The following is a 14,106-nucleotide window of genomic DNA, read 5'->3' as shown; positions in this document are numbered from 1 at the left end:
ATACAAGAACTTGATAGAAGAAAACACTTGCATTTTTATATGTATTTGCTTACATCCCAATGATTCCAAAACTGGAAAAGGGTTCTTTGGTTGACACTAAAATCTGTTTTCTTCTATTAAGGGATTAACAAAGAGAAACGATAGATGTATAAGGGAAAGTCTTCTGACACCGCTTTTAAAATTTGATGTTGATACACGTGTGGTGTTACAGCTATACAAAATAGTTTTATGTCATATTGAGTTTAAGAATGTTTGAATTTGACCGTTCAAGGGCGATACCGAAATATCTATCAAGACACTGCTTATTTCTTGAATATGTAGCTTGCTTTACTTTCATTTCCTCGCTTGTGGCTGTTGGTGTGTTTGCTGTGTGTATATTTGCGTCTGTGGAGGGAATACGCTTTTGTCCGTAGTCCGTTGCCTCGTGCTTCTAAACGATTTATGTCTTTATTAAGTAATTGAATTGAATTATTTGTTATCTACCAGTCCTAAAAAAATTGTACTTTGAAACTATTTAATAAAACCTGATGTACATGTTACAGAAATATTGCAATAGGTTTTGATTTACTGTAGTGTAAATATATAAGTTACACGTAAAGTTATAACAAGTTTACATCGATGCGTGAAACGCGCAATATATTCTTTCTTCTTCTGTTCTTGAGGTCACTTAGCATAGCTTACGTTTCGACATGGATATCATCACTCATTTCTATTATCAGCTAACTATATCAATTGCACCTGAATAACTTATAGCTATCTGTAAAATATTACTTGGGTAGAAAATAAATGATTCGTGTTTGGGGAGGTACATGTATCAATTCACAAAATTTAGTTTAAAAGGTGTTTAGTTACCAAAATCTGTAAAGGTTTAATCGACCAGTTGTCTATGAATCAAGTTAACTTTAGTTAAGTATATACGTAGGGAATTTTTATTATCAGAACAATTAGATATGTATGTTCGACTGATCTGATTTAGAAGAAGTGAACTCATGAATAATGGTTCTAGTGTGTCTTAATTCTTGAATGTACTTTTGGACTAAGAAGGTAAGTTTTATCATTTTGTTTTAGTTTTTGAGACAGAAAATGTATACATTTATCAATAGTTTACGTAAACAATGTTTTCTTGTATGCTTGTATGCGTGAGAATTACAGGATCTGCTAGATTTATACTGATCACTATTATAAACTTACCCTTATAATATTTCTTTTATTGCAGAAATAACATTGTTTGTATACTACATCATTGATTTAAAGAGATTTAAATGCCTTTATAATTTCCATTTACTAACTCTATACTAATTTTCTCAAAACAATATATAAACATCAAAACCATTCAATAATAATGTAATTGTAAAGTGTAAATGGATTTAACAGGAAGAATAAATGCGCTAAAATTCATAAAAAAACTGTTTTGGCACTCTGCCTGTTATTGTTATAATGATAATAATTGTACCACATATCAGCTGAATTGCGCATGTTAAGATTACTAAAGTGTCCTTTGTACGAAACTATTGAGTCCAGTGTAGATATTGGTTTGATGTACGAAATACACTTGTGTCATATTTTGGAATGGCGCCAGCATTTTGTATAGATAAAACAACTTCAATTTAAACGGACAAGTAATGTTAAGTCGGTTTTATTCAGTTATTTGTTAAAAATGGATTATTTAAAGATAATATGTGCCATGAAATAATGTCCGTCGTGGCGATTGTCCTTTGCTAAGGAATAGTGCGTAAATGATTGCTCAGATTCACACATTAAAGGGCCAGTCGGCTTTTAGAACGATTACGCTGTCTTTGAAGTTAATAAGATATAACATCAAGTACTACTGAATATTGACATGGATCAGTATGATATTGAAATATTGTCAACGTTTATCCTTTTCTTATAGCAACTTATTATGGAAACCGTTAAGCAGTTCGATTTGCCACCGGAGGCGTATCCAAGATACCGGTTTACGTGTCAGCATGTTCAGCGACTAAACAGAAAAAGCCACAAACTCATTAAAAAATGTGGCATTTCAAACGATTCACCGCTAGAATTCGGAAATGTTATTGTCAACGTATTTTGTCAAAAAGACGAAAATCTTCTTGAACTACAACACATTCCTTTTAAAGAATTAGATAAAGACAAAGTTATTGAAACTCATATGTCGATGAAAAGGTTTAAGAAAAGAGTTTTTACGAACATGAAAGAAGGATTCAAAACGCCCATCTTATTTGTTGCGTCATCTAATGCATACAGCAAAACGAGAGGAATACCGGAATTCTTTGGACGTTTGGTAATATTAATCAATGATGATCCGACGAGCCAAAAAGATGACTCTAAGGCCGGAGACGCACATATCTGGGTTTCAACGAAGGAGTCATTTGCAGAAGATGCTAGTGACATGCTCGAAATGTATGCACTAGGTTATATCAAGGAGAGAACAGAATTACTATATGTGATGTCTAACGCATGTTATAACAGAGATTATTTTCATAAACTAAACAAGTTCCACATATCTGGAGCAAAAACACCAGTCACTCCAATTAAAATGACAAAGACATTCTACGGAGAAGATGCAGCTATGTCCAGCAGCTTTGATCGACAGGGTATTTCGATTTCATCCCTAAATAATGGAACATAACTGCAATCAAACATGAATTTGAATGCATCTTAAATCGCTGGGTGATGTATCGTTGATGGTCATGTTTACAATGATTGAATTAATTTACAACACTGTTTACGCAAGATCATGTCTGGCTACCATTATTACGATTTGTAATGCAAACATACTAATTAAAACATGTGTGTTTATTTCAGTAAGCATGGGTGTTCGTGACTTTTTGACAGTTAGCGCAGACGAACATTTACAACTTGTCGATGATCTTCGACAGTCAATACTAGACCTTGTCACGTAACCGTCGTTACGTATCAACTTTAAAGTGTTACGTAACATAAAAGTTACGTATGAAACACTTTAAAGTAATAACCAAAAATCAATAAGAGAATTCAAAATTTATTTGTATCAAAAAGTAAATACTCCATCATGGTGATCAAATGTAGATACACTTAGATGCTGACAGTTCGTAATAGCCGCTGGCTATTAGACCAATTAGCGTGACAGTTCATGACTATAGAATACATCATTTCGTCTATAACAAGATATTAGATATGCATACCTGTCACAAACTGGACGAGATCAGCAGTATATATGAACGCATGTTACTCATTTTAGTGAGAGATTTAGGTTTTGGGCGTGGACTGGACATATGACCCGTATGATACTTTATTATATACTGATTATTATACTTAGAAAGAACGGTGAACAATAAAGACTTAGAACACTTGAACAGTTGTTGGTTGGTTACTGAACGAACTATCACGAAAGTTAAGTGAGCGTTGGCGTTACGCGACACGTAAAAGTTTGGCGCCTGCTGACCAAGGATAAGAGCAAGGTTGACGTGGAACACAACGGCGAAGTACGAACCTGAAACGAAAAAGGGGTGAGTGACAATTTCGGTATTATTGGATAACATAGAGAAATGGCAGAACCAGATATTAGTAGAATTTTTCAAAATTTAGAGGAACAATTACAAAATGTATCGGCGGTAGTAGGCACTCAGAGTATATCACAAGTAGTACCATATTTTGACGGGGATACGAAACAATTCAAATATTGGATAAAAAATATTGAAAAATACGGCGTTCTTACGGGTCTAGATAGCGAAAGGTTAAAAATGGTAGCTTATCAGTCTAGCAAAAATGCAGTTAGTGATTTTATACAAAGATATCTAAAAAGTAACCCTGATGATAACTGGGATACACTAAAAGGGGAATTAAAATCAAGATTTTCGGAAGTACAAGATCCACAACATGCTTTTTGTCTATTAAGGGCAATAAAACAGACACCAGGGGAAAATGTTCAAATATATGCAGAACGACTTTTAACGATGGCGGAAGAAGCTTTTGTAGGTCATAACGGCGACCTAATAGTTATTGAAAGGCAACTAATAGGGTTCTTTATTGATGGTTTGGCACATGATTTCCTAAAAATGAAAGTAATGCGAGAAAATCCAGATACTCTTCAAGCCGCGGTGCGTAGTGCAACAAATGAACAAAATCTTAGAACTAGATTTAATCTTCGAATAGGTAATGCGCCGAGTCAAAATAGCAGGCATGATATTAGCATCAATGATAGGCATGAACCTATGGAAATTGATCATTTAAGACCAAATAAATACTGCATATACTGTAGACGGCCCGGTCATAACATAAAAGATTGTAAATCAAGAAAACGCGAAATAAATGCCATAGGTAAAGAATTTCAAGTTCAAAATAACCAAATTAGTGATAGGCCAAATAACGATTGGAAATCAAAGATTGAATGTTGGAATTGTGGGAAAATGGGTCATTTTCAAAGGGAATGTCGAAATGGCAGGAGACCATATTACGCCTCACGTAATCAAAAAAACTAGGAGTCTCTTATCATAAAGAAGTCGGTGATAGGAGAAAACATATGTCAACATTCACTATAGCAATTTGTGGGAATCCAAATTCATGTCTGATAAAAATAGGAAACATTTCTTTTAGAAGTTTAGTAGACACAGGTGCTGAAGTTAGTTTAATTAGTCGAAAGGCTCTTAGGTTATTGCAAAACAAACCTAAACTCTTAAATAAACGCGCTCATTTACAATCAGTTAACGGCAATTCGCTACAAGTTGATGGCTCAGTACAATTAAAATTTAAAATCGGCCGAGTTCACAAAGTGCACGAATTCTATGTTATACCAAATATAAATAGAAATATCATTTTAGGCAGGGATTTTTTTATCAAAAAATGGGGTAAGACTCTATTTTGATTTAGAATGTATGCGCATAGATGACAGTTATGTACCTTTGGAAGAAGATTTACATATTGCATCAATTGTGAGACTTCAAAAATGTACTGTCTTGAAACCACAAACAAAGTACTTATTAAATGGTAAGGCAAAATCAAATCCCAATATAGATACAAACAATGTTATGAGATTAAAAACATAAACAATTCATTTTTAGATTCTGAACCAGGCCTTGTAATTGTTAATTCCGTGGTTAAATTTCAAAGCAAACGTACATTTCCAATTGCAATTATAAATAACACTCATAAAACAATTAAGTTAAGGAAAGGCAGTGCTATAGGCAAAATTGAAAAATTAGAGGCTCAAGAGATTGCTTCTGTTCAAAATACTTCGGTTAAAGGTAATCCAATGACTGATGATGAAATTTTGACAGACTTACGAGTACCCAAAGATCATGCTGAAACGATCTTACCAATTATAATGCAAAATCGAAAACTTTTCGCTAAAAACGACTCCGATCTTACTCAAACTGACACCGTTACCATGACAATCGAGACAGGAGATCACCCCCCAATTAAATTACGACCATACCGCATACCTTTGAATAATAGGAAAATTATTGACAAGGCAATTGACGAAATGCTTGAGGCAAATGTAATTAGGAAGTCACATAGTCCTTGGAGTTTTCCCATTGTAATAGTAGATAAAAAAGATGGCACTAAACGATTTTGCGTAGATTTCAGACAATTAAACAAAATTACAAAACCCACATCTTATCCTTTACCTCTCATAGATGACATATTGGGTATTTTAGGTAAAAGTTCATGGTTTAGTTCGCTTGATCTTAAATCAGGGTATTTCCAAATGAAACTTGCAGAACAAGATAGAGAAAAGACTGCTTTTACGACCGGATTCCGAGGTCTTTATGAGTTTAATACTTCTCCTTTCGGACTCTGTGGAACTCCTGGACGATTCCAAGAATTACTTAACCAAGTATTAGAAGGCTGTGAAAGTTTTGCCATTGCGTATTTAGACGATATCTTAATATTTTCAAAAACAAAGGAAGAACATTTGGTACATCTCCAAAAAGTATTCCAACAACTTGAAAAACATAAACTCAAATTAAAACTAAAAATATGTCAATTCATGCAAGAAGAAACGCAGTACTTAGGTTTTGTTATTGATAAATTAGGAATCAGACCAGACCCTAAGAAAGTAGAAGCAATTCGACAAATTCCAACTCCTAAATGTGTAAGAGATGTTAGGTCAGTCTTGGGAGCTGCCGGCTTTTACCGCCGATTTTGTCCAAAGTATTCCGAAATGGTTGAGCCATTGATTAACTTAACTAGGAAAACAGTCAAATTCTTTTGGTCACCAGACTGTGAACGAAGTTTTCAACTACTTAAAGACAATCTGACGAAAATTCCCTACTTATCTTATCCGGACATAAACAAGCCTTACATTTTATATACAGACGCTTCAGATAAAAATATCGGAGCATGCCTCACACAAAAATGTGAAGAAAATGAGATTGGGGATTATGCTAATGAAAAACCAATTTATCTGCTTTCACATAAATTGTCCGATACACAAACGCGGTGGAGTACCGTGGAAAAGGAAGCATTTGCCATACATTACGCATTACAAAAATTAAACCATTATTTGCACAATGCTGAGTTTGTTATTAGGACCGATCATAAACCCTTAAAATATCTTTTAGAGTCTCCCATGCAAAACAAGAAAATTCAACTTTGGGCGTTAGGCATAGCTGGTTATAATTGTAAAATCGAATATATACCCGGAAAAACTTATATCATTGCAGATTTCTTGAGTCGCCCCCCATCGTCCGATACTATCCAAATCGACCCACCCACTGATTACGAACCGGATATAAGTGACAACACCTTTCAAATTTCCGAAAATTATGTTCCAGAGAATATTAAGCAAGTCAACGCCATTAATTCCCATTATCTAAATAAAACACAGGTTGTTGATAAAGAATATGAGGAACAAGATTCTTTCGTAGAACCAGTGAAACAATTTGAAAGTATGTCAATGGCTAATGAACAAGATCTTGATGCCAATATTTTACCATTAAAGATGAAACTGCGACATGGTCAGCCTAGCAAAACGGAGCAGAATAAATATATTGAAATAGACCGCATTCTGTATTACTTATCAAACGCCGATGAGGAGCCAAATTTAAGATTAGTAATTCCCAGCCATTTAACACCTTTAGTCATTACGCAATATCATGATAATAACGGGCACCCGGGTAGCCAAAGGTTATTTTTAACCATTAAACAAAAATACTTTTGGCCTGGACTGTTTAAAGAATTACACGCATATGTTGAAAAATGCGTTACCTGTCAAAGTCGGAATTTAACCAAGCTCCCATGCAAGACCGTCTCAACATGGCACCATACCCATTCTCAGTAGTGTCTGTGGATGTCCAGGGGCCTCTACCCCAAACGCTAAGTCGGAATTGTTACATAATTTGCTTCTTAGATATGTATTCAGGCTTCGTAGAGGCTTTTCCAGCACCTGACAAAAGTTCAGATACCTTAATACACTTACTGGTAGAAGAAATCTGTTGTAGATACTCAACTCCCCTTCGTTTAATCTCCGACAATGGTAGCGAAGTAACTAGCGGTGCTTTCCAGGCCGTTCTGAAAGAATTAAACATAGATCATGTAAAAACTTCCACCTATCATCCTCAAGCCAATGGTCAAAATGAAAGATCTCATACAACTATCAATAACATTTTATCAAAACTAGTAGAGGGTAATGTCCGACAATGGGATGTACATCTTAACATGACCTTGGCCGCAATGCGATTTTCAACATCAGAGAGTTCTAAACATTCACCCTATTTCCTTCTTTTTAATCGAGACCCGGTTCTTCCAATCGATAATCTACTTAAGCCCAGAATGAAATACCATGGCGAACAGTACTATCAAATTATGCTTAATGCGCAACATAAAGCCTTTGCAGAAGTCCGCAGACAGCTTAAAAAATCTAAACGAAAACGAGTAGAGTATGCAAATAGGAATGCCAAAGACATACGCTTTAATTTAAATGACCCTGTCTATTATAAGAACTTTCAAAGACATAATAAATTGGATGCTAAATGGAAACCGTATTATCGGATAATCGAACAGAAATCACCACTAACCTACCTAATAAAAAACCAACTTGATAACTCTATTGTTAAAGTGCACGCTGAACAAATACGACATGCAAAAATTGACGAATGGCCAATTCCCAAAACAACTAATAAACGACCTATACGAAGAGCAAACTATGTTGTCCCACCATGTGATTTATCAAGTTCAGATTCAAATGATTCTGAGCCCATTGATTCAGAACCCCATCAAGTTAATTTACCTCCTATAACAAAAAGAGTTAAGCAAGAACTTGGCACCGATTCTGATAGTGAAAATGAAATACCCCTCGCAGAACTCCAAAAGATTCTACGAAATAAATCTAAAGTCACAGAGATGCCAACAGAGGTGACAAATGATACTCTAAGCAGTTCTGATTCTGAATCTCTTATGAGCGCCATCAATCTAAATAACCCACCCGCAGATACAAATCATATTGATTCTGATAATCTGATAACCCCTGAGTCTAGCGACGATGAAGCAATGAATATTGAGGCTGTTTCAGCTCCCCCACTTAACGTCAAAAAACATAAGAAGGATTCGAGGCATAAAAAGAACGCGATAAAAACAATGTTAAAATGTTTGTCCGTTATGCTGTAATCACAATACCTTTCTTATGAATACGATGTGCTAAACATCAGACACCTACACCTTGCGACTACGAGTTGCTTTAAGAATGTTGACATATGTAGAAGACTTCACACTATATAAGTGCATTGTGTGAAAATACAGTAATCGTGTGAAAATACTGTAATGGTGCGAAAATACTGTAATTGTGTGAAAATACTGTAATTGTTTGTAAATACTGTAAATACCTACACATCGATTATTAATGATTGATTGTTATCAATTATATTAATCATCTATTTTCAGAAACAAGGATGAATTACCTTAATTACCTTGTACTCTGGTACGCGATTGGCATGAGTGAAACTTTTGAGATATACGATAATGTCATATTTCAAAAACTTAAAGATATTTCAATTACTAAGTCACACTGGCAATTAGCACTGGTAATTGACACTCAGGTATTTGCAAACTTTCTTGATCAAGTTGATCAAAGATTAATGAATTCTACCAAAATGGCTAATCAGGTTATTATGCATTTTAAGGAAAATGATAAGTATACTGATAAAGACGCATTTATTGAAACAATTAGGAACATTCAATTAGATTTGGGAAATGTACAGAACACTTACGCGAAAATGTTAAATAGCTATACAGATTTACAAACTTTAGGACAACGATCTGAACGGTCTTTATTACCTTTGGGAGGCATATTCAAATTTCTATTCGGGATAGGAGACGATTCCGACGTTCAAGCTTTGAGACATAACGTTGCTAAGATCGCGCGTACACAACAAACGGTGATACATATTCTCGAAAGTAGTTTAACAGTCTTAAACGTATCACAATCCCATATATCAGAAAACAGGCAATCAATCAATAAATTAATCGAGGCATTAAAATGGTTAATATAAAAATGTCTCGTTGGCAGGGTAGGATCGAAAAACAACTGGAAATGGTGCAAGGATACGCGATTAACTACAATAATTTAAAACTCATTGTTGAAGAAATAAAACAATTAGTAATGCACGCGACGATGTATTTGGATGAATTTAGATCTAAGTTAGATATGCTTAGTACACGCAAAATATTCCCGAGCCTGATATCACCATTACATTTGAGAGAAATACTTTTAGACATAGTCTCGAATTTACCGCAACAATATACCCTTCCTGCCGATCCTCAAACACAACTTTGGAAATTCTATCAAATCCTCTCATGTAACACAATAATGTATAACGACCATATAATTGTAACGATCAAGATTCCACTTTCTGAACTTAATAATCAATATGAATTATATCAAGCCTACAATTTGGATGTACCTTTCATTAGTAGAAACCGCAGTCTTACACAATCAGACAATATCAGTATGACAGCTCGTTATGATTTAGATTCTACGCGTATGATTACTAATAAAGAACGCACTCAGTTCTCCATTCTAACTGAATTTGAATTACAATCTTGTGTACAAAGCATTAGTCTATTCTGCGAAGTTCGCTCGGCGCTTTATCAAATGAGTTTATCCCAGTTCTGTATTACAGCCTTATTTATGAAACAAGACAATAAAGTCAAAAGTCAATGCTCTACCATAACAAGACCAAATAAACGCCTACCAGCCGCGGAATATCTATATGATGGTATTTGGATGATCGCTTCCAAAACGGACTTAACATTTGTAATCATATGCCAAAACTCCATTCAAACTCATAGCAAAAAGACAGTAGAAGCTCCTTTAAGTTTGCTATCGTTGCAAATGAACTGCAGAGCGTATAATGAACATTTTACACTGGGGTCATGGTTTACAAATAGTTCAAGACTGCTATTAAATAATTATGAACATTATCAAGTACTTCCCAATTTCACATCACTTCAAATCTGGGAACCTCTCCATAAGATTCTTACTAACGTCTCAAAAATTGAAATGCCTGATGAATTGAAACAGATACACGAACTTCCCTTAAGAGCTTTAATGGATAAATTAATTTACTTACCCAATTCTGTTCTTGACGTATCCTCTGGCTGGCCACTATGGAAAATAATTACAGTCATAGCAGCTGGTGTTCTGCTTGTCAGTGTGACCGTTCTCATTCTTTGTAAATATCATTCTGCCTTCCTCAAATGCATTCCTAACCGATCGCGTCCCAAACCCCACCCACAATACAGTCAGGTGGTCTACAAGGCCAGTGAGGAATCTACTCTCGCCCAATCAGAGGCGGGGCCTGAAAAACCGGGTATCTGCAACCAATCAACGTCGGCTGCGAACCCAATGTCCGAAGCCATCCAACGACTTTATCCTTGCTTGGATCGGATGGAACTAAACCCTGAGGGCCACAATTAAAATTGTTGACAGCCACCAGGACTTCTGATATGTCACTAAAAAAAATCGTCAGCCGACGATACCACAATAGTGATGGACATCATTCATGAACTTGTACATAAGAATCGTTTATCTATTTATGGACATATTCACTGAAGTACATGAGAAAATTCACCGGGTAGCGACCCAACGCCAGGTCCATGTCTGCGTCTGCTGCTGCGAGGCCACAGTTTCTCGCAGGTCGGTGAGAGCCCTCACCACGAAAACGGCCGTGTTCCAAAGCGTTTGGACACGTGCCACAGCGCACCTCGAGCTGCCGCCCCAAGGACCAGCAACTTCGCCCATCCTTCCGGTATTGCCGCTTACATGGACGTGCTCCGGATGCTCGAGTGACCGCCCACGGTCACCACCCACGAACATTACCATAGACGTCAACAGTGTCGACTAGGGACAATTTCAGTGACTTTTCGAAAGTGTTGACTTCATTTATTATTATTATTCCGGTTTTAGTGAATTGTGTTTGTTTCTATTGATTCTTTTTCATATTTGGTTTCGGGTATAATTTATTTGCATGTATTTTTGTTTTCTTCATTGTTCATATCAAAAACAAAACAAAACCGTACCTTCATATTCACCACCTCCTTTTAATTTTTTGTTACCGATCATCTGCTTTATCATTAATCAGTTATAGTTGACAGGGTTTTTCTCAAGTTTAAATACCGAAGAGTATTTCTCTCTGATAAAAGTCTCCATTAACACCATTCCTGTTGACACCTCATCATTAGCAAGTGTCATCATTCTCGCGAGCAATTCACTTTGACACCAATTAACCCTGCGGGTTTAAGTAATGATAGTTTCTCCGATCTTTACCGAAATAATTATCACCTCTTTATGACACTTCCTAAAAATAAGATTAGGGCGGAAACGCGTTGCTTGCGCCGCTTGTTAGATTTAAATTGGCGCTTGGTAAATTGATAAAAATTATTGAAAAAAATTATTGGGATAAAAGGTATAACGCAAGGGTTATTGGTGGCAAAACGAAACATTAATTTTTTTTCTCTGGTTTCAGATATCGAAACGAAATTAAATTAAAATATATTAAGTAAGATGAAATAATTCCCATGATGAAATATTTCTTTTAAGAAAAATCGGACGAATGTCACATAACTGTCGTTACGTATCAACTTTAAAGTGTTACGTAACATAAAAGTTACGTATGAAACACTTTAAAGTAATAATCAAAAATCAATAATAGAATTCAAAATTTATTTGTATCAAAAAGTAAATACTCCATCATGGTGATCAAATGTAGATACACTTAGATGCTGACAGTTCGTGATAGCCGCTGGCTATTAGACCAATTAGCGTGACAGTTCATGACTATAGAATACATCCTTTCGTCTATAACAAGATATTAGATATGCATACCTGTCACAAACTGGACGAGATCAGCAGTATATATGAACGCATGTTACTCATTTTAGTGAGAGATTTAGGTTTTGGGCGTGGACTGGACATATGGCCCGTATGATACTTTATTATATACTGATTATTATACTTAGAAAGAACGGTGAACAATAAAGACTTAGAACACTTGAACAGTTGTTGGTTGGTTACTGAACGAACTATCACGAAAGTTAAGTGAGCGTTGGCGTTACGCGACAACCTGCATGGAGAAATAGTGTATATGTACGCACGCAGCAACGTACACGAGAGTGAAAAGCCTAAATCCAGGAACATCGGAACAAAAGTGGACCATTGCGTATATAGTATTAATACTTCGTTCTGCCTTTCTTTTTGTATACATAGAAGGCATTTCCAGCTATTGTATTGCTAGAAACTTTATCTATAATCGTGTGCTTGAGTAGCATTGATTTAATTCCATCCTTTTTTGACAGAAAGCTAAGAAAAATGACTTAATGTGTGCCAAGGTAATCATTTTTATTAATAAAACAAGTTAAATTCTAATAATTCTAAATTCTTGTTTCAGATTGCTGATGCAATATTTAACGAGGTTGAAGAAATCAAAACGATGGGAAACAGGATCGGAACATTTGTATTCTTTGTAGAAAATGCTGAAAGATACGACGAAGAACAAAAACAACAAATTATACATCGACTAAATGAGTGTCTTGAAAAAAAGACCATTCATCTAGGCAATTATCTTGTTAGATTTGGCACAAAAGAAATTAGGTTGAGTGACAACATCTGTAGAGTAGGGAGTAAGGTTGTCACTGCAGGATCAAGTTTTGGGACGTTGGTTGGCTTTGCAGAACAATCACAAGGTGTAAGGGCAAGAAGATGTATGTGTCCTTTCAGCTTGAGGAAGGCTTACGGCAACTGAGTCAGATGCACAACTGTGATTTTGAGTTTTGTTGAGTCTGCCAGAATGTGAACATATTAGATGAAATATAAAATGTTTGTGTTCAATATTAGTGACTGTTGAATTAAAAATGTTTGTGATAGTTTCTTCTTAAGATTAGTATTATTATTTTGTTGTATTTAACGATTGTTGTACCTATTTGTATAAGCTCAAATATACTTATTTCAGTTAGACTTATTTTGAACGAAATGATGTCAGTATGATGCATTTTTATATAATGCAAGTGCATTCAAACTCAGAGTATTAATTTGGAGTTGTTATCGTAAAAGATACAATTTATTGCTTTGACTGATTGATTTTTGTTACATTAAACGGAGCGTACATGTTAAATCGGTTGTTTTTTAAAATATGTATGTTTTTATTTGTAAGACATACTTTTCATTCATTAAAAGGTATGCATACTGATATTTTCTCCATTTTAAGTGTATCAAAGTCTTTATGTATGACATTGAAAGTATAAAAAAGAGTATTCAATCATTATCGATAGGTAAAGGCAGTTGAATGTTTGCATAAAAGAGAGTACTGATTTTATGTTTTGCTTTTGATCGATATTTTAAATAAAGAATGATAAAACAGATCATTCAAAACAATCATTTGTTTTGTTTCAAGGCTTTTTTTTCAATATTTACACCTCAGATTCAATTTCTTAAATGAACTGTCTTTCGGCAATTGCGAATATTTTTCGATAAACGCAACAACGCAACATCTTCAGATCGGGAATCATCGCATAACAATATACTTTAAAAATTGTTTATCTCATTATTGTTTTATTGTGTCAGCAGGCCTCGATAAAATTTAAATCAACTTGTTATAAAGAGATAATGAAAGATATGTCGATGTTCTGTTGGCA

General features: G+C 35.0%; 2 protein-coding genes across 2 annotated transcripts; both read left to right on the top strand.

The window, feature by feature from the left end:
- The first annotated feature begins 1,013 nt into the window (after positions 1-1,013).
- LOC128206373 (uncharacterized) lies at positions 1,014-2,985 on the top strand. Its single transcript, XM_052908769.1, has 3 exons — positions 1,014-1,044; positions 1,892-2,594; positions 2,806-2,985. The coding sequence occupies exons 1-3, from the start codon at positions 1,024-1,026 to the stop codon at positions 2,901-2,903; spliced, it is 822 nt and encodes a 273-aa protein (XP_052764729.1). The 5' UTR covers positions 1,014-1,023; the 3' UTR covers positions 2,904-2,985.
- A 9,558-nt stretch (positions 2,986-12,543) lies between these two features.
- Positions 12,544-13,563, top strand: LOC128206374 (uncharacterized). The gene is made up of 2 exons (XM_052908770.1): positions 12,544-12,635; positions 12,864-13,563. The coding sequence occupies exons 1-2, from the start codon at positions 12,561-12,563 to the stop codon at positions 13,215-13,217; spliced, it is 429 nt and encodes a 142-aa protein (XP_052764730.1). The 5' UTR covers positions 12,544-12,560; the 3' UTR covers positions 13,218-13,563.
- Positions 13,564-14,106: the final 543 nt, after the last annotated feature.

Source organism: Mya arenaria, chromosome 10 (assembly GCF_026914265.1).
Source record: "Mya arenaria isolate MELC-2E11 chromosome 10, ASM2691426v1".
NCBI classification, from domain to species: Eukaryota; Metazoa; Mollusca; class Bivalvia; order Myida; family Myidae; genus Mya; species Mya arenaria.
Note: the sequence above shows the minus strand (reverse complement) of the source record. Positions and strands in the feature narration are given on the sequence as shown.

Bases quoted from the DNA above. Each gene is read 5' to 3' on its own strand.
- LOC128206374 (XM_052908770.1), top strand. From the start codon at position 12,561: ATGTACGCACGCAGCAACGTACACGAGAGTGAAAAGCCTAAATCCAGG. The intron at 12,636-12,863 runs GTATATAGTATT...TTCTTGTTTCAG, and splicing joins GAACAAAAGTGGACCATTGC to ATTGCTGATGCAATATTTAA.
- LOC128206373 (XM_052908769.1), top strand. From the start codon at position 1,024: ATGTACTTTTGGACTAAGAAG. The intron at 1,045-1,891 runs GTAAGTTTTATC...CTTTTCTTATAG, and splicing joins TGTACTTTTGGACTAAGAAG to CAACTTATTATGGAAACCGT. The intron at 2,595-2,805 runs GTATTTCGATTT...TGTTTATTTCAG, and splicing joins CAGCAGCTTTGATCGACAGG to TAAGCATGGGTGTTCGTGAC.